We start from the raw sequence: 19,767 nt of genomic DNA, 5'->3' as shown, positions 1-19,767 counted from the left end.
TGTTTTTTCTAAAACATCCTAAATATTTTTTTTAATTCCCTTCCTCCTCTTCTTACGTGATTATTGTTGAGAAAATATTAATAGGATTAATTTGAAAAAAAATTGATAAACATATGAATTAGGTCTTATATATAGAGTCAATAATAACTCTCTAATTAGATCCTATACTAAGTACTGAAAAAGTACTAATTTTTTTTATCCTGTAACGGCAATCAAACATTAAGTATGCGTTAATTTAATAGAATAATTGTTGCTCGATATTGAGACGCATAAGACCTAAAGTATTTGGTACGTAAGACCTTGGTTTTAAATTATGCATTAACATAATAGGCCCCCCTCTTTCACACGGAAAAAAGAAAAAGAAAAGAAAAGAAAAATTACGCATTAACATATGGTAACATATGCCACAGTGGAACACCTAAGCCAAATTATTCCATTGATAAGCTAAATTCCTTATATAGATGAGCTAATTCCTATTTTTACCCCAACAATTCCCTTATATTTTAATCAACCAAAATCATTTTTTTCCTTAATTTTAAACAAACTCGCCCTAAATTTTAGCTAAATTCGGTTTTTCACTCTGATCCTGATCTCCAATGACCGGTGTTATATGCGTTTTTAGCATGCTCTTCTATCATATTTTTCTTTTTCCCATTTTGACCTTGGCAACTCAAGTGCTCGCCTGCATGGGAGGAGGGGCTCTCTCTTTCGGCTCGCTGCCACATTGTATGTTTTGAAGGACAATAACAGGGCAGCCTAAAGTGTAGGCCTTTTCTTAGGGAGAAGACCTAAAGCGGACGCTTTGTGTTTAATAAAGACAGTGCACTTGGTTTTCCGGGGTCTGTGGGGTGGGACTCAAAGGCGTCCCTATCCTATTCCTAATCCACATACGCCTCCAATGAATGGCGTGATATGTTCCATAACATTGTGGGGTTAGCGCTTTTATATTATATATGTGTGTGGTTACAAATCATCATCCCAGTTCAACCCTAGGTTTTGCTGCATCAGCTGGAGGGAATAGTTATAACATCCATGTAACCCCCTTTTCTTTTCTTTTTTTTTTCCAATTTCTACACAGGGAGGGTGGAAAATGAGATCCAACGTGGTCCACTATCCCAGCTACCAGTTTAATATTCAAGTTTACTTTTTTAATCCTGATGGAACTTTGCCAAAATAATACTGCCGCAGTTGAAGTCTGATATACCACTACTGCATTAAGTCGTGGTAGTGCCAGTCCTAATCAACAAGAATTCTGATTCTTGGGTCTTGCTTCCTGAGAACTTTTAGAAAAAAAGGATCATTCATGATGAAGCATCCATTATAAATTATTTGAGAGCTTCTGTGAAGAATGGTGACGCACATGAAGAATATCTACTCCTCCGAGGGGGCTCATTAGGTGAGTTTGGGTGAGAAATAGATCACATCGACGAGGAAATATTGAAAAAATTATTTGGGACAGCAAAGAAAGATACGAAAAGCCTTGTTGGACGCATTCAGTTGGGTGGGCGCCACAGGGGGGGAAAGTGGTCCAGCCTCTGCCTCTGCACTCCCTCGGTTTCCTAAAACAAGCTGACTTTTCTCAGTGCCGCTTTTAGTAGGATGGTATTCATTCCTCTGTAAAATATAAACTAAATTTTATTTATTACGTTATCAAAAATCAATTTAAAATAATAAATATGTTAAGTATATATTTGTTTTCCTGATATACTTTTATTAATAGAAAAAATAAATAAAAAATATAATAAAAATTTTAAAAAATATATATGTGAAGAAAAAATTAGAAAAAATTTATTAAATATTTAGATAAAAGTGAATATTATTTTATAAAAAAACTAACTTTTTTTTAAAAAATTTAGCTTATATTTTGAATGGGACGAAATATAAGTCCTGTTTGGCAGAGCGGTAGAAATTTCTTATAAGTATGTTTTACATAAATCAAGACAAAATTCATCTTATATTCTGTAAATCATTATTAAAAAATTATTTATAAATCGTTTCAAAGGGTCCCATAGTTTTCTTTCTCCCGCCGTTTCCGATTTGCGATTCTGCGATCCCAAATCCCCTAAACTGAAAAGTGAATCAGTGCTATCATAAGAAAAACAAATAAATTAAGAGTTTTTTGCCGCCCATTCCTTTCTCCGTCGATTCGCCTTAAAAAAAAAGAAGTCAGTGTGTTAGGATTTGTGTATGGGGGCCGGTGCCGACGGTTGAATAGAGAGAAAGAAGGCCGAGGGTTGTGGTGAGACGTAAAGATACGGAGGGTGTTGATGGGCGACGGCGTGAAATTAAAATGCAGTGAGTATTTGTTGTTTGGGTTTGGGTGGTAATTTTCTTTGGTTAGAGGGGGCACGGGGTTTGAGGTGGGCATGGTCTCATCTTCGTAGCTGTCGCCCGTTAATTTGACCTGTCGTTTCGGCACTGCACCCATTTATTGACTCGTTTTCATTCATTCATGCTGTGCTCATTACTATTCTTCCCACTTTGCTGTGCTATGCTATGCTGTCACCTTATCACATCTCATTACACTTCTTCGCCCCTGCCCGGGGAGGGGGCTAACAGTTGCCTCCTCTGACTTACTTCTTCCTTCCCACTCCCCACCACTCCACTTGAATTGGGAACCACTTCCAACCTAACCACATTTTGAATTTTCTGTCTCAATACTCATTTCAATCACGCTCCTTCGAATTCTTTTTATGCCTATAACTTATTATTTCTGATTTTTAATATAAGATTTTATTTGATTTTTATTTTTATTTTAAATATAAGATCTCAATCTATTTTGTCTATTATATTTATGTATTTTTTTCAAGACAATCCTTTTAATAATAATAGTTTTAGCCAATATATTTAATTAGTAAGGATATTTTAAGAAAAACAACACATGTTTATTATAAATAACTAACTTAACTTATTTCCTTAATCTCTTCAAATTAGTCAACTAGCTCTTATATTTATAATCCGAAGTAGTATAATTCTTTACTAGATCTCATTATCTTTTACGAGTGACGTTTTACAAATATATGGATATTTAATATATTTTTTATTTTTAATTAGTTATATCATTGATTTTTTCTTATTTTTGTTTTTGTTCATTGTCTCTCACTCGCATTCTTTTATAAAGTAAGAGTGTTTTCATAAAATATGTCACAGTTACTTAATATAATCATTGCATTTCACTACTTTTTTCTTTTCTATATAAGTAATTTGATTTTTTTATCTTACGGGGAGTATAATTTTTGAATTATTACTTTCACATTCTACTCTTAGTGTAAGACTTAGTTTGTTGTTGAAAGTGAACTATAAGCTAAATTTTACGTTAATGGTTAAAGGTGTTTCCTTTTGAAAATATGGTATTTTCTTTTGAAAATATAGTCATCGTTGAACGAGTTAGCGTGCTGAATGAGCACAATAACGTACGTATCCCTCAACCAATGTGGGGGTCCTCTTAAGATGAAATGGGTTTGCTTGACTTTTTATCTTTCTTTGCCCCACCTACAAGTTGGGCTTCTTCCGTTCTGAACCTTTCCCGCGGAATAGTATGCAACCCGCGTCCGTTATGAGATACCCGATCCCAACATATGCTGTCATTTTCACCCAATGACTCCTCGACACGTATTGTATCTCGCGAAGCTGGATCCCCGTAATATGCAAACGCTCCCCTGATGCTCCACGTTTTCCCTCCATCATGGGACTGCTTCCACGTTCTCTTTTACGAGGTTGCATCACAGACAGGTGCTATCATACACCCGCACGTAGCGTATCCCAAGTTCGCCCCACACTCTTTCCTATATAAACTCCTCTCGACCCTGACTTGAAATCCCAACCAGACCCTCCTGGTTTATCTTCTGCCCCTTTCCCGAAAACTCCGTCCTCACACTCTCTAGAAACCTCCATCTGCTTCCATTCCCCAAGAACTGGCTAACTCTACGGCAAGTCTGGACGCTGATTCCAGCAACCATAAGCTGGTTCTCAAGCTATATGAGGCCTTAAGCTCGGGAGACTCCGACACCGTCGTCAAGCTCGTCGCACCTGATCTAGAGTGGTGGTTCCATGGTCCTCCGTCCGACCAGTATTTGATGCGCATGCTCACCGGTGAACACTCGTCGGATACCTTCCGGTTTGTTCCCCAATCGATCGCCTCCTTTGGGCCAATCGTCATCGTCGAGGGCTGCGACCACAGCCGCTCGATCTCGTGGATTCACGCCTGCACCGTCACTGATGGGGTAATCACCCAAATCAGGGAGTACTTCAACACTTCCCTCACCGTCACCCGCATCGGCGATTCCAGCTCGTCTCCGACGTCGGAGATCACTGCCGTTGCGGACGCGCTTCCTTCCTGCGTGTGGGAAAGCAGCCTCTCGCACCGGGTCGGAAAATCCGTGCCGGGACTCGTCCTGGCGATTTAAATACGCGTGACAGTCACGTGCAGCCATATTAATAATTCAATATAATAAATAAAGGACTGCACCGTGCCTACGTGTCTGTCTCTGACTCGCTTGGCTCGCGGACACGACCTTGTGGTGTATCGTGGACCGGGAGAGATGTGAGACCCTACCAGTTTCGTCGTTGTCTCGTTGGTGTGTTTTCAGGTTCCGCATTTCCGGTTGTTTGGTTATATTGTAGTTTTCCGTTAGTTTGGGGGTTGTTTGGAACGAAGATGGGGGTTTCCCGGATATCGTATCCTCACGAACGTGTAATCTGGTATTTGGATGGTCCAATAATAAAATGCGCGTGTGATTGCTTTACTAGTTGTGTGGGGACATATTTAGCAGCAAAGTTGCTGTCTTTGGATGCTAAGCATGTTTATCTGCACAGACGAAGATTTGACGATGGCTGATCATGAGCTGCTTATAATAATAATGGGGATAACACATGATTCGGGATGCAATTTTTGCTCAGGGAATAAATTATACCAAATGATTGTGTTTTAAAATTGTTGTTTAGGAAATTTAATCACTGTAAAGAAATCACTCCGTGACACTGATAAGGGCAAATCATGGTAGTGTTTCTTTAACAAAATTATTAAGAAAGGGCAATAATTCCCTTGGGTCTGATTAGTCACACTGTATTACTTTAAGAATATAGTGTTATTTTCAGCACAAGCAAAATGACAAAACTCTCCTCTCTTTCCCCAAATAGTATACTACTCTTCCTTTGCTAGCAAATGGAACCAAGCGATAAGAAGAATGGAAATTAACAAGGAGGAAAATGAAGCTGCTATAAGGTCGAAATGCCATAGGCCATCGGTAAAGCATTAAGAGACTCAAGAGTCTGTTTGAAATAGCATTTACAAAAATTTAAAAGCTTTATTAATTATGATTAAAAAAGTATTTATAAGTTATTCCTTTAATCTTTTGGTGGCCCGTCCTAAACTTATTTCCAAAGTTACGCAGAAGAGTTTATTTAACTTTAAATACAAGTCACTTTTAATTAATTTATATTTATTGATAAAAACAATTAAAAGTTTTAGATTTATCATAAAATTTAAATTACTTATAATATTATTGTTATTAAGAACGCTAAAATCTAATATTATCTTAATTTTAACTCTCTCTTATTATTCTTATTAAATATTGGCATAGGCCAAGGAAAAAAAAATCATTTAATACTTACCAATCTATCAAATACCTTACCGAGAGATATTAGAAGCATCTTCTAGAAGGCGTCCTATCATAATGATATATCACCTCTAATTTTTAATACAAAAATTAGTTTAATATTTAATATGATTATTAAATTTTAATTTACTTTTATCTCTAATATTTGTCTATTTTGCTGTCAACTAATCTCTATACTAATTGTATATGTTAAATAATTATTATCAATAAGTAACCTAAACACATATAATTCATGAGAGTATCTTAGAAAAAATAATATCTATTTATTATAAATAATTAATTTAATTAGTTTTTTAATCTTTTCAAATTAATTAGCGAGATCTGTTTAGTAAAACCAAGTCCGAGATCATGTTGGAGAATGGAGATCTGTTTGTTTAAACTGCAACTTAAAGTTCACTCACAATCTTGGTGAGAATGACTGCCAAGTTTTGAGGGACTTCCTTCGAAATTTAATTAAATTTGTGTGGCTTAATCGACACTAAACTTTTAAGATGGGATTAAATTATTAGTTTTGTGTTTTTTCCAAAGGGTCGTGGGCACCATCTGACGCTGATTGTCCTAAAGAACAAAATTCGAGCAGGATGATGTGACATGGCCGCTTTTCATGTCAAGCGCAAATTTTATTATCCATGGGGGCCCGCCCATTGCTTTTGAGCATCATCAACAAAAATAAGCTTTATCTCGTCGGATGGGATCAATTATATAAGTCATGTTGTGCCAGTATACTGTATTAACAGCTAAATTTGTAGATAATATATTGATCAGGAGATCTCCTTTAATAATTTTATTGAGTCATTTGAGCGTTTTTCTTAATCTTTCTCTGTCTTTTTTATAAAACTCTAAACTATCTTATTTATTCTTTTTGCTTATGCCTTCAATGACCTTCTCCGCCGCTTTTAAGAATTATCATTTTTGTTAATTGCTATTTGTGATTAAATTATCACGAGGTTAATTTATAAATAATAAATAATTATTTAAAAATAATAAATATATTAAAAATATTTTTTTTATTTTTAAACATGTCTTTATAATAAATGAAAAAAAAGATAAAAGACAATTTTTAAGGAAATGTGATAAGAGGGAGTATGACAAAGGAGAGAGAATAAATAATTAAAGGCATAATAGAAAAAATTGTATTAAATATTAAGACAAACTCAAATTAAAGCTTACAAAATGAACCACGCTTCTCTCCAAAATTGAAACTTATGGAGAGGACCGGATGGAGTCTAAATTTATAATACCGATGTTGACCAAATTTAGGTTTATATGATTTATTATGTTTATTAAATGTCCCAATTTTTTAAGTTAATATAATTTTTAATTTCTCAAAAAAAATTATTTAAAACACTAATTCCTACAATCACTGTGTTGAAAATCAGATTGAAAACCGGTGAACAGTGGGAATATGGCCCTGAATAACTCAGGAGTAGTCCGGTTAACTCGACCGATCTGGTGGGTTCGCCAAATTTTCTCCTTCTTCTTTTTTTCAAAAGCTATTTTGATGTAAATTTTTTTAAGTTGTTAGTAATTATTACTTAGTGATTAAATAAGTATAGGATGGAATATTTTGATATTTTATATATATAATATATGTGTTATGAAATTAATCAACAATGAAAGTATATTGGAGAAGAGAAGTAGACAAGAAAATGAGAGAATGATATTGTATTCCTTTACTTGCTTCACCTGCATCACAATACAATAGCATGCCTTATTTATAGGCATAATCTTGCACATAAGTTATATTTGTACTTAAATGATAGATAGTGGACAATAAACCACATGAATATGAGTGGAGGGAGTTACAAGATTAAAGGCATAGTGGAAAGGTAATAGAGTAGTGAAAGATTAATGTCTAGTGGAAGTAGTGGGAGTTGATGATGAAGTTGAGAGGGAGAGGAAGAAGAGGAGATGGACATCCACATGTTATAATATTCACAACAATATGGAATATTATATGCATATGATTTCAATTTGTCAAATAAATCGCAAAGAAAGTTGGGAAAAAATTATAAGTATGTGATTATTTTATTAGTGATTCAAGGTATTAAATTAATATTTAGTCTTTTCATGGTATGTTGAATATTTAAATTACTACCTCCGGTCCTTAATATAAGACCCCGTTTGACTTTTTGTTTGGTCCTAATTATAAGACTCCAATCCATTTTGTCTCTCATATTTATGCATTTTTTTCCAAGATAGTCCTTCTAATAATGATAGTTCTAGCCAATACACTTAATTAGCAAGGATATTTTAGGAATGACAACACTTATTTGTTACAAATAACTAACTTAACTTACTTCCTTAATCTCCTCAAATTAGTCAACTGGGTCTTATAATTAGGACCGGAGGTAGTAGTTCTTAATTTTTTTATTTTTCACTGGTTTGATCTCCGAGTTGACTTTGATCTGACCCATTAACTCTTTCTCCACTGCTTTGACTAGTTCAGTCCATTTTTCAATAGTTTGCATATAATTCAATAAAAACATGGATGGTTTACCCATTGTAAGATAAAAATATATGATTTGAAACTTGAAGAATCAAAACCAAAATAAAGACGAATTTAAGAGACTAAAGATTATATTAACCTTATTTTTTGGGGCCAAAATTAAGTTTCTCAATTGAAAATACAACAAATTAAATATATATTTTTATAGTGGGACAGTTAGTTATTTAATTAACAAAGATATAGTTATATTATTAACTTGTGTCTTTTTTTTGCCATAAATTTTAAACTTATATCTAAAAATCATTTGCATAACGCGCTGTGGTTTTAAAAAAATTATATTCAACGTTTTTCAATTGAACAACATACACTCATGAGTATAATCAAGGTACATGTGATATAATTTGTATATTCCTGTGGTATAATCCTAGTGATAAAACTATGCTAAAACAAGCTTATTAGGTTAAAATAGGCTTTATCTTTTAAAATTTTTGTTGGATTGTTTGATACGGAACTAAAACTCAAAAGCAAATGTCTGACAATGTAAAATAATAAAAAATGAGTTTTTTTATTGTTTTGCTTTTAGAAAGATAAAGTGATAAACACTACTGCAAGCGCTTCAAGCCGGAAACGAGGGAGGGCCCGGCCGCGGAGAGGTCCCATCCTCGTCTTTTTCCTCCTCTAGGGTCACCGACCACCACGGTAAACCAACCGATAAAAAAAAAAACTAGTTTTTCACAGTATAATAAATTAGTATTTAAATTTTTATTAAAAGATATGCTCATATTTAATACGTAACAGTGTCTTGAATAGAATTATCTTTAATAGAAGAATATATGTGCCTAAAAAAACACCTAAATGAATTATTTTAATTCTAATGATAAAAGATCATCGCCTAATCCATTTGTCACGAACTAATACTCCACCGTCTTTGAATATAAGAATTTTATAATTAATTAATAACATTAATTATAAGACTTCTGTAATTAATTAATAACATGGATTTAATTATTATTAAAAAATATGTATTAATTTTAATTATTTATATTGAAAATTACCTCCATTCATGAATATATTGAAGCAAGCCTCACAGCTCATAATTAACTCCTATGTGCAGGGGAGCTAGGGAGATTTATTTTATTACCCTGATAATTGCAATGAGGTGGGATATGTTTTTATTTCCCATCATTCCGTCACGTCAGCTCCTATATGGGCAATAAGAACCTAGTAATTCCTTCTGGAAGATGAACTTTTGTTTTGTTGGATGAATCTGATTAATTATATGCATGGAGCATAATATCTTAATGGTGAAAATATCTAGAAAAAACAACAAATAAGTAATTTTGATAAATTTAAACATGTCAAAATCATTACGAAAATAATAAATATCATTGATTTTTTTATTTTAAGATTCAACAAGTATTTTTTGTCATTTTTCTAAGAATTTATTTGACGCATATTAAAACTTTCTTTATCAACAGTTATAGTGATTTGTTTTTTAGTGAAGATTTTTTGCAATGAAGTAGAGAATTATAGTCATAAACTACATTAATATTCTAGGGTTAAACGAATTTAAGAAAACAATTGCAACGTCGCTCCGATGGAGCTTTCATGAAGAAAATGTCACATAATACAATAGCAACAGGGCATAAGATCTGATAAGAGAGGAGCTTTTTATCGAATCTGATTTGTTTATACTACCTCCGATATTTAATATAAGGCTTTGTTTGATTTTTATTTTGATCATAAATATAAGACCCCAATCTATTTTATCTCTTATATTTATGTATTTTTTTTCAAGATAATCCTTCTAATAATTGTAGTCCTAGCCAATATAGTTGATTAGTAAAGATATTTTAGGAAAGACAACACCTATTTATTACAAATAACTAACTTAACTTCTTTCCTTAATCTCTTCAAATTAATCAACTGAGTCTTATAATTAGGACTGGATGTAGTATATAATTACGCTTCATGTGCATCGATTAAGGGTATTCCTCTTGCAAGAAGAAAATGAATAGAACTGCATTTAAATAAATTATTAATTATTAATATATTTAGCGACAGAATAAAGTAGAGAATAATAACTTGATAAGAGATACTGCAGTCGACGAGAAGCCTTATTCGTATAACATTGCATTGGCACATGACATACGTGTCTGAGGGAATAGTCTAGACAAAGCTGAATTTGATTTTTCCTTGATGCAGGTGGAAAGCAGCCAAGAGGTCAGTGTCAAAGGAATAATTCAAAATTCGATTCCCATAATCCTGTTCATATTTATACATATATATATATATATATATATACACACACACACACTCTTTCCACTCTTGTGTTGCACGGAAAAATATTAAAAAAAAGAAGAAGAAGATTATGATGCCAATTGTATCATATATAAAAAAGCATCGCCAGCAATATTCAATCGTCTTTATTTGGCTTATTCCTTGGAATCTGGCGCATTTTAGTGACGATAAGAAGATTAGTATATCAGAGCAGTTGAATGTAATGCTGTCGTGTTGAACTTGGTTATGTGTTTTGCATTATATTATACTGCTAATTAATTACTCTGATGATGTGATATTATTGCGTGTTGCGTTTTTGTCCTGCTCGTCAGTTTCAACGTCCCGAGTTTGCTCCAGCCTGTGAGATGTCATTGCATGCAGCTGGGTCGCCTCGTCAATCACAACTAGCTTTCAAACACAGCCGCCATATAAAAGATATTTTGTCTAAGCTGAAAATTACATAATCAGGGCCTAAGTATTTACATTTTTTATGAGTTCGATTTAAAAAATTAATAAAATGGGATTAAAACTTGTTAATTAATTTATATTATTCTTCTGTTTTACATTTTTTCTCTATTAAAATTTTATAACTCCATTTTTTTAATTTTTTAAATTGGGTTCATGAAAATTTTTCCTCTTTTCCTCTCTTTTCATTTTTCTCATACCAAACATTTGTAACAGAGGGGTGGCGGGGACAGGAGGGGGAACAGAAGAAGGTGGAGGCTTTTGAGGCCACTGGGGATTGTCTGGGATTACACAGAAACAGAATCCACAAGCGTGGCAACAACTGAGAGCATGTTGATTGTATTATTAATGCATGTGAGAATATGGTTTGCACACGTGGGTTTATTCTTGCTTCTGATGCATGTTCCTGCATCTTAACACTCCTCTGTTGATTCCTGCATAGATGTGTGCAAGGTGACTATTTGTAGAAACCATGTCACCGTTATATATATTTATATATATATATATATATATTGGGAGTTTCTTGGTGGGCAGAAGAAACTAAACTCATATGTGACATCCTATAGAAAGCATGCAGCTTCCCGATCTGACAATTTAAACCCATAGTGATCACTAGGCATTGAAGAATTCTGCCTTATAATCACTGTTGAACCGGTACCTACTATCATATAGTATAGCATATATTACCTCCGGTTTTAATTATAAAATTTTATTTGTAGACTACAAACAAGATGTTATAATTAGAACCAAAAGAAGTATATAATAAGGTTTGCTTTAAATAAACAGGTGTAATTTGGTCATAGTTGTGACTTTAGGGGATGACATTGTTACTTAAACAGGTAGGCTATAGGCCTTATATGCCTCCTTACCTTCTTTTGGGTCTACTTCGAAGGACTCAACATATATGCTTCAGTTCTAAACATAATATTTATTTTGTAATATAAATTACACTACAAAATGAGCACTTCTTTTCTGTGCAGCATCATTTATATAGCTTGTGGCCTAAACAGTTTTTGAAGAGCGTGATGATTAGCTTTCAACTGGCCGCGTGAAACCAGATGATTCTTCGTTAATATGCGTTTGAAATCATGTAAAATATTGGAGATGATCTGAAACTTTGTGATCAAGTGGCATATAGTAAAGCTGTGCTTAGTATTTACTTAAAAAAAAAAAATCTTCACGTAAGTCAAGATAACTTTTTTTTTTTAACATATTCATTTTTAAAAAATTAATCCCAGGATCTTTAAAGCAAGAGATGGTAGATTCAATTCCTCCTATAAATTTAAACTGTTAATACTTTCTCTTTAATTTAAAAAGAAATTTTATTGGGAATGAGGTGTCATTATCATATTGAATGTTATGGCGGGAAACCCATCCATTTGATATTGGCAAGAAAGTCCAGGCCTATAAAAGCAATTAGTCATGAAAATAGTAGGATATCCGCTGTTTTTAGGCCCCTACTTATGGTTTTGATTCTTACCTTTGCATACAAAGAGTAAACACAGCCAAGCGAGATTTACTATGTACCCCACGTCCTTACAAAAGTAATTGGTGAAGGATACTCTTCTAGTCCTATTTTTTAAGGCACTTTTAACATATTTTATATAGATCAAGAAAAATCTTAAATTACATCAACTCTCTATTAAAATATAGTAATTTTTTTAACTTTATTCTTATTTAATATATACACCTTTACAAAAAATTATTTGTATTATAATAAATGAAGGATAATATAGTACACTTATGATAAAAATTTGATGAAATGTCTTATAAATAGGATAAAAAAATCTTCTCTCTTTATCTTATAAATAGGACCAGAGGAGTATTTTGGATGATCTGCCTGAAATAAATGAATTAAAATAATACTGATTTACTCTATTTTTATTTCATAATGTAAATAAACTGTTATTCATATTAAGGTTCAAAGTTCACATTTTGACGATTAATCATTACATGAATCCTCTCAATCAAGGAGACTGTGTGTGTTCATAGATTGAACATGCCTATTTCAAATTTTATGATGTTTATTTTGTTTGGAAAAAAATATGTACTTTTCATGTGTTTCTGCCGTTTAAAATTTGGAATTGATCTGTGCAGCCATCCATCCATAGTATCGATTGTTGATTAATGATTATGACCTTTTATCTAAAAAAAACAAAGAAAAAGAAAAGAGAGTTGATTATGTCAATTGTATGTATGATTGATTAGAAAATACGTATAGAGACGGCCAAATTCATCTTAATCTTATCTGGTGAGTGACATCGTTGTCTTTGATTTTTTTCTTCCCCATATTAGAATCTCCCGTCTTCTCATAATTTCATCGTTGGAACTCAAAGGAGATTAAGTCAATTCAGTGTTTTGAGTCCAAAAAAAAAAAAAATTCAGTGTTTGAAAACATCCTCAGATCCAGCAAGCACGTTATTGCACCCTTGCACCTGCTTTACGTATCGGTTTCGTTGGCCTTTTGACAAAAACAAAAAAAATCTGCGGCCTTATCAGTTATACTGCTCTGGATCTTTAATATAAAAAATTAGTTAACTAATTTAAATATATTAAAAAACTAATTAAATTAATTATTTGTAAATATTATCTTTTTAAAAATATTCTTACTAATCAAGTATATTGGCTAGAACTACTATTATTACAAAGATTACCTTGAAAAAAAAATGATAAATTAAATATGAGAGACAAAGTGGATTGTGATTTTATATTTAGGACCAAAATAAAAAATCAAATGAGCTCTTATATTAAGGATCAGAAATAGTACAACAATATGCCTAATTAAGTAGCCACTTAGTTCATAACCGCAAGTGTGGGCTTGATTCAAAAATTTTTTTTTATGCTAAGGTATAGGTATCTTCTTATTGGAGGCGATCCTATTCGAGGTACTGTCGGGCACTAAATGTGAACACCTCTTTTAGCAGGGATTTAATTTTAGTTCATCATATCATGAGAGACTAGTTTTTTTTTGTTAGACTCAACCCTATTGGTTTGATTCAAATTTTTGTAATTAAAGTCTCCATGCTTCAATATGCTGAATGAAAATTGGGGCCGTTCAGAGAGCCCATTGGGCTGAATCGATGGCCTCCCATATTGTTGCAGAGCATAATTTGGCACTTGGAAGCACGGGCCGAAGCCTCATCTTCTCCTACAAAGAGGACCCAAAACAAAACTAACCACTTGTAGTAGCAGCTCTATTCCAATCCTTGTGAATTAATTCAGCATCATGGATCAACAAGGAGTGAAAGGAGCTGGATCCCCATAACTTAATGAATTAAGATTTCAATTCTAACTAAAAGATATGCTTATATTTAGTACTTAATAATATTTCAAATTGGACTGCTTCTAATAAGAAGATATTTATGCTTCCCTAGTAATCCGATGGATGACATGAGTCCATACATTCAACACAGTTCCTCATAAATAATACATATGTCATTTTTTTTTAGACGTGAATGTTATTTTTATTGTTTACTCATAAAATTATTTTTTAAAAAATTTTAATTCGCATAGTATATTACGTGTGAAAAGTGATCCAGGTAACGGTGCCCATGAGTCAACCTCTAATCTATGAATCTCAAGGGCATGATACTCAAACGCAGTCGTTTAAATGTACATTTAGATTGGATTGAGAGAACGAGGCATTGGTTTACTAAGGAAGTTGTAATGGACTAATAGTCCACATTTTTAATTGCCACCAATGTAATCGTCCACTGTATCAATGCTTTCCCAACTCATAAAACTTCTGACCCGTTGTGTCTTCACTGAGGCGTTGACATGATTTATGAATTATGAATATATATATATATATTCGTTTTAGGTAAATATTAGTTATTATAGATTGGCTTCAATTTAGTTAAATGACTTATTATATAATACTACCTCCGGTCCTTAATATAAGACCTTATTTGACTTTTATTTTGGTATTAAATATAAGACCCTAATCTACCTTGTCTCTCATATTTATATATATTTTTTTAACATAGTCCTTCTAATTAGAGCTGGTAATATGGGTCAACCCGCTGGTTATGTGTTCGCCTGCGGTGGGTTTGAAGCTTGGCGGGTTGGGCTTTTTAGGACTGTTTTTTGACGGGTTGGAATTTTTTCAACCAAGCCCGTTAGGCTAACCCGCCAGCCCACCAAATTTTGTAATTTTTTAAAACTTTTTTTAAAAATAAAATATACTCAAATTTCTAAACACACAAAATAAAACATGCAAATAGAAATTACCATAAATAAAACATGGAATCCAAAGTTTCAACTTTCAACTTTCAAATATATCAGAATATTAAATATATGATCATGATACATCCTTAATAATTTAACAAACATCTCAAATTAAAAGGGGAGCTTGGGGCTTGGGACTGGGAGTTTGGGAGAACTCGAGACTCGGAGTTTGGGAGAACTACGAAACGTAAGCAAGAGGGGAGTTAGGATAGGAGGTTGATGACTTGAATCACTTGATGGCTGATGCTTGATGCGGCTGCGTTTTGACGGATTTTTCAAGCTGAAAATTGAAAGGAAAAAAAAAACGAGAGAGAGTAGGTCATGGGGATTAGGGAGGCAAAACTGCATAAGGCTCTGAATGAACTGCTACTATGTTGGACTGCTGGTTTGGACCGAGAGACTAGAGAGTAAAAACCAAGAGGCAAAGGAGTTTTTTTTTTTAAAAAAATTTAAATAGATTGGCCCATCAACCCTGCGGGTTAGCCTGCTGCCGGTTTGGTCTTGGCGGTTACGAGCTTAAAACTTCCATTTTAAAACGATCCCAATTTTTATCAACCCAACCCGCCACTTATTGGCTGGTTGGTGGGTTGAGCCCACGGGTTCAACTCATATTAACGGCTCTACTTCTAACAACGGTAATTTTAACTAATATACTTGATTAGCAAGGATATTTGAGGAAAAATAATACTCCTCCGGTTCTAATTATAAGACCCAATTGACTTATTTGAGGAGATTAAGAAAGTAAGTTAAGTTGGTTATTTATAATAAATAAGTGTTGTCATTCCTAAAATATCCTTGCTAATTAAGTATATTGGCTAAAACTATCATTATTAGAAGGATTATCTTGGGAAAAAATGTATAAATATAAGAGACAAAATGGATTGGGTCTTATAATTAGGACCAAATAAAAAGTCAATGTGTCTTATAATAAGGACCGGAGGAGTATATCTTTATAACAAATAACTAACTTAACTTCTTTCTTTAATCTCCTCAAATTAGTTAATTAACTTTTATAATTAGGATCGGAGGTAGTAGCATCAAAATAAAAATATCAAAAACTATTTTTCCAATAGCCTGCTTTAATAAAAATGATAATTCAGTTTTTAAAGAAAATTTGACGATATTTTGATGACGATGAGTGTGTTCTTAAAAATCCCTCAAGGTTGTGTTGCCGGCATAGGATTCAAGGACTCTGCATATGCATTGTGCAAATGAAGCCTAGATAATCGTACATTACCATCTGAAGAATTCCCATCAGAATTAGAAATCCAAATGCCCACCGGAAGGTCTTGAGCCAAAACCTTATCCATCGCCGCTCCACAATTGCTCTGGGTTTCTTTACCCCTGTATGGTTTGATGGGAATTTCACACCAATCTTCGGCTAGGCTTCAGGAGTTATCGAGGATTGTCTCGTCCGCCAAAGCCCCTAAGCCCAACAAAGCTCTCCCCACGTCGCCGAATCGAGTTGCGGGCCCGGCAGCTCTCAAATCTCAGGCATCGCAGCTGAAGATGGAAAGCTCCGAGGGGAAGAAGAATCGGATTCCGCTTGCCCACGTGGTCGCCGATTGCGCCAAGCGGTGGTTCCGGGACACTCTCAAGGAAGCTCAGGCCGGCGACAGCAGTATGCAGCTCCTGGTCGGCCAAATGTACTACTCTGGCTATGGTGTTCCCAGAGACCCTCGAAAGGTCTTTTTTTTTTTTTTTACCTTCATGCCATTCTGTGTTTTCTCATTATCTGAATCCCCACAGACGAAGCTGAGATAGTGTGTCGGCAAGTCTTTTGGTTTTCTTTTGAACATTGCAGCCAAGGGGATCTTTTTTCTCTGACTATTTGAGAGGAATGATTGAATTGACTAGCTTGTTTAGAGTTATAAAGTCGTTCAATAGGATTGGGCTATCAATAGGGACAATGCAAGTTTTCTGGCCGGCTTGCTCACATAGTAATGAAGTTCCGTGACTCCGGTGGTGTTCAATGATCTTTGAATTTCTGACAGCTGAATTTGTCACAAACTTGTTCTGAAGGGACATGCTTGGATTAGCAAAGCATCAAGGACTCGAAGTTCAGTATGGAAAGCTAGCGAAAAGCATCCAGGTAATCTCTCACTCTTCTCTTGTCTAAAGTATAAGAGCTAGTTGACTAATTTAAGTAGATTAAAAAAATAAGTTAAGTTAGTTATTTGTAATAAATAAGTATAATCTTTCTTAAAATATCCTTGCTGATCATAAGGACTATTTTTGAAAATAATGCATAAATATGAGAGACAAAGTAGATTGAGATCTTATATTTAGGACCAAAATAAAAGTCAAACGAGGTCTTAGACCGGAGGTAGTATATGAATTTTGGCTTCACATGTTGTAGTGACAATTTACTTTGTTTCCGTTTAGGTTATAGAGCAAGTGACTCTGATTCGAATGAAATGGAGAACAAAGATAGATGAAGTTGTCTTCCATCACAGTTTGTAAGTACGGGGCTAGTGATTAGACTATGGAATTTCCTACCGTCATTTTCGGTTAATTCAGATTTGCTTGCTGGAATTGTTGTTATTGGATGTCTTACATTTTAATTATCACCGGCTCTTACTGACTATAGCATCCTCACCATCTTTATAAATATAATCTTGCTTATACTGTTGTTCTTTATAGTGCTGTCTATTATGTTTTGAAAGGTTGTCGTGACATTTATTTTAATTTCAGTGTTATGATAATCTGAGACGGCAAATTGATGATCTAATTTCGGAAGCTCTGAATAATGAGTACCATGCTTCTAAAACTGAGAGTAACTCTTGCATTATGGCTTTCTTATTGTTACAAAAATGTTATTTATTGACTCTGGAGCTTACCGGATGTCCTTTTTTTGTTTTAAAAATGAACAGTGCTTTCATGACAAATGCGATTGCTTCTGTACTTCAGAGACATTTCTCTTTTGAATGTCAATTTTTCTATTTATTTCATACGAGTCTTCCAAAATAGATGCCAACTTCCTTTTCCCTTGCCAGTCTCCCTCTGCCTGGCCTTCACGACCACTTTATTTGATTTGCGGAGTTATTGCCATTAGAAAAGCAGTGTCACATTCAGATCTAAGTATAAAGATTGCAACATAGTTTGAAAAGAAATATCATTCAATCAATGCGTAACTTTGCTCATCTATACATAATTAACATCTTCCGAAATGGGAATTAATGGAGTCCTGGCATTCAGATACAAGTTTGTTTCTTCTTTTCCTTTCCTCCTTTTTTTTTCTCCTTTTCCTGGTAGGCACAGATATCTTCCTATCAGAGGCAATTTTTCTTCTTTTCCTTTCTTCTCATGTTTCTTCTTCACTGTTTTGTCTATTTATAGTCACAGTAAAGTTAAGTTAGTTTCTATTTGATTCTTGTGCTCATAGAAGTTCTAAAATATCTTTATTACATCCCGATTGTATCAACTGTCAAATGATAGTAATCATAAAATTTCAAACAATGTATTTGGTTACTATTGTCTATTCTTGGGCAAAGTTTTCAAGTCAGATCAGAATGAATATTTTAGTTTAATGATTATAACTTGTGAGTGCATTCACGAGGCATTTAACTTTTCTAATGATATTACTTGGTTGCTAGAGCTATCAAACTACGTATATTGCTTGGTAAATTCCTAAGAAGCATGGTTATTGATAATGATATGTACATGAGGCATGACACCATGAAAGTTGATGTGCTGATGGCAATTTGAAGAGCTGCATTGTGTTTGATGCGGGTTTTTAACATATTTAAAGCGTGTCTAGAATGATACAGGTGTTCTTTCTTTTTTGTGTTTTTTCCCCTGACACAAGGTTCTTCATTTTTTGTAGTGACCTGTTGGGCGTTATTTTCGCGTGCTGCCATGTTGTATGATATCCGGCGTGATTTGTAATTTTTCTCTTGAATTCTCTGTCGTACAATTTTCTGTATTTTTACTCCGACTCTCCTATATTGTCACTGCAAATGTAACTGTGGGCTGTAGTTTTAGCTACCTGGTTAGCTCTCATCTTCTCTGAATGAGCCAGTGACTACCATGATGGCTAATAAGGAAAAAAAATATTTATTTATTTTTTTTTTTCAAATTGAAGAATTCGTTTGCGTGAAGATTTAAAGGTTGCTAGTCATACTCACGACATTTTGCAGGGGCAGAAGTACTGACATAGTTGCCAAAGCGCTTTATGCATATTTGTGAAAGATAATTTCTTTCAAATATATTGATAGATATTTATTTTCAATTTTCGCTATGAAGAAAAAACGTTAAACTAAGGTAAGGAGAAGGTTCAGGTTACTTCTTAAGTTATACACCAAACTTGCAGCAATTGCCCTTGTAGGAATCCCAGGAATCTGAACATCTGGTGGATGAAAAATTGGCAAAGGATGAGCTTTGTGGTGAATAGTAATGAATGTGAATAATAAAGGTTGTGAACAGAGTCGTGCACTTTGAGATAAAAAGGTCTGATATGATCAGAACAGATGATTGTGAGAGAAAGTAGGTTTAACGTTGTTCATTCAAACCTGTAATCGGCGCCTTACCTTCTCATTTCTTCTCAATCTGTGTTTTCAGCAGCTCAAAGGTTTCAGTCTTCATAATGATGGAGTTATAGTGCTCCGTTTGTCTGGTAAAAAGGAGAGATCTTTTGTCGTCCATTGATAAAAATTACTGGACACTCCCATTGCCTCAAATTTGAGATGAACTGTTGCCTCCGTTATTCAAATGATAAGTGAATAATTG

The 19,767-nt window shown here is 33.9% G+C and overlaps 2 protein-coding genes and 1 long non-coding RNA gene across 4 annotated transcripts; 2 read left to right on the top strand and 1 right to left on the bottom strand.

The window, feature by feature from the left end:
- The first annotated feature begins 3,811 nt into the window (after positions 1-3,811).
- On the top strand, positions 3,812-4,748 carry LOC114735320 (wound-induced protein 1-like). The gene has a single exon (XM_028923010.1). The coding sequence runs from the start codon at positions 4,077-4,079 to the stop codon at positions 4,404-4,406; it is 330 nt and encodes a 109-aa protein (XP_028778843.1). The 5' UTR covers positions 3,812-4,076; the 3' UTR covers positions 4,407-4,748.
- A 4,217-nt stretch (positions 4,749-8,965) lies between these two features.
- LOC114735323 (uncharacterized) lies at positions 8,966-18,869 on the bottom strand. The gene is made up of 3 exons (XR_003739259.1): positions 17,954-18,869; positions 9,932-9,936; positions 8,966-8,978 (listed from the first exon to the last, which is right to left on the bottom strand). It is a non-coding gene; the product is annotated as an uncharacterized LOC114735323 (long non-coding RNA).
- Positions 16,375-18,992, top strand: LOC114735318 (uncharacterized). 2 transcript variants are annotated; one of them, XM_028923009.1, is made up of 4 exons: positions 16,375-16,725; positions 17,062-17,131; positions 17,425-17,502; positions 18,866-18,992. In XM_028923009.1, the coding sequence occupies exons 1-3, from the start codon at positions 16,396-16,398 to the stop codon at positions 17,475-17,477; spliced, it is 453 nt and encodes a 150-aa protein (XP_028778842.1). In that variant the 5' UTR covers positions 16,375-16,395; the 3' UTR covers positions 17,478-17,502; positions 18,866-18,992. The 2 variants fall into 2 exon arrangements, with proteins under 2 accessions (XP_028778842.1, XP_028778841.1); XM_028923008.1 differs by having other exon boundaries at positions 16,376-16,725; positions 17,425-17,498.
- The last annotated feature ends 775 nt before the right edge of the window (positions 18,993-19,767 follow it).

The sequence above is a fragment of the Neltuma alba genome, unplaced genomic scaffold, assembly GCF_004799145.2.
Source record: "Neltuma alba isolate B1F8T4 unplaced genomic scaffold, ASM479914v2 tig00013202_pilon, whole genome shotgun sequence".
Lineage (NCBI taxonomy): Eukaryota > Viridiplantae > Streptophyta > Magnoliopsida > Fabales > Fabaceae > Neltuma > Neltuma alba.
The sequence above is the reverse complement of the archived record's forward strand: the minus strand, read 5'-3'. Positions and strand labels throughout refer to the sequence as shown.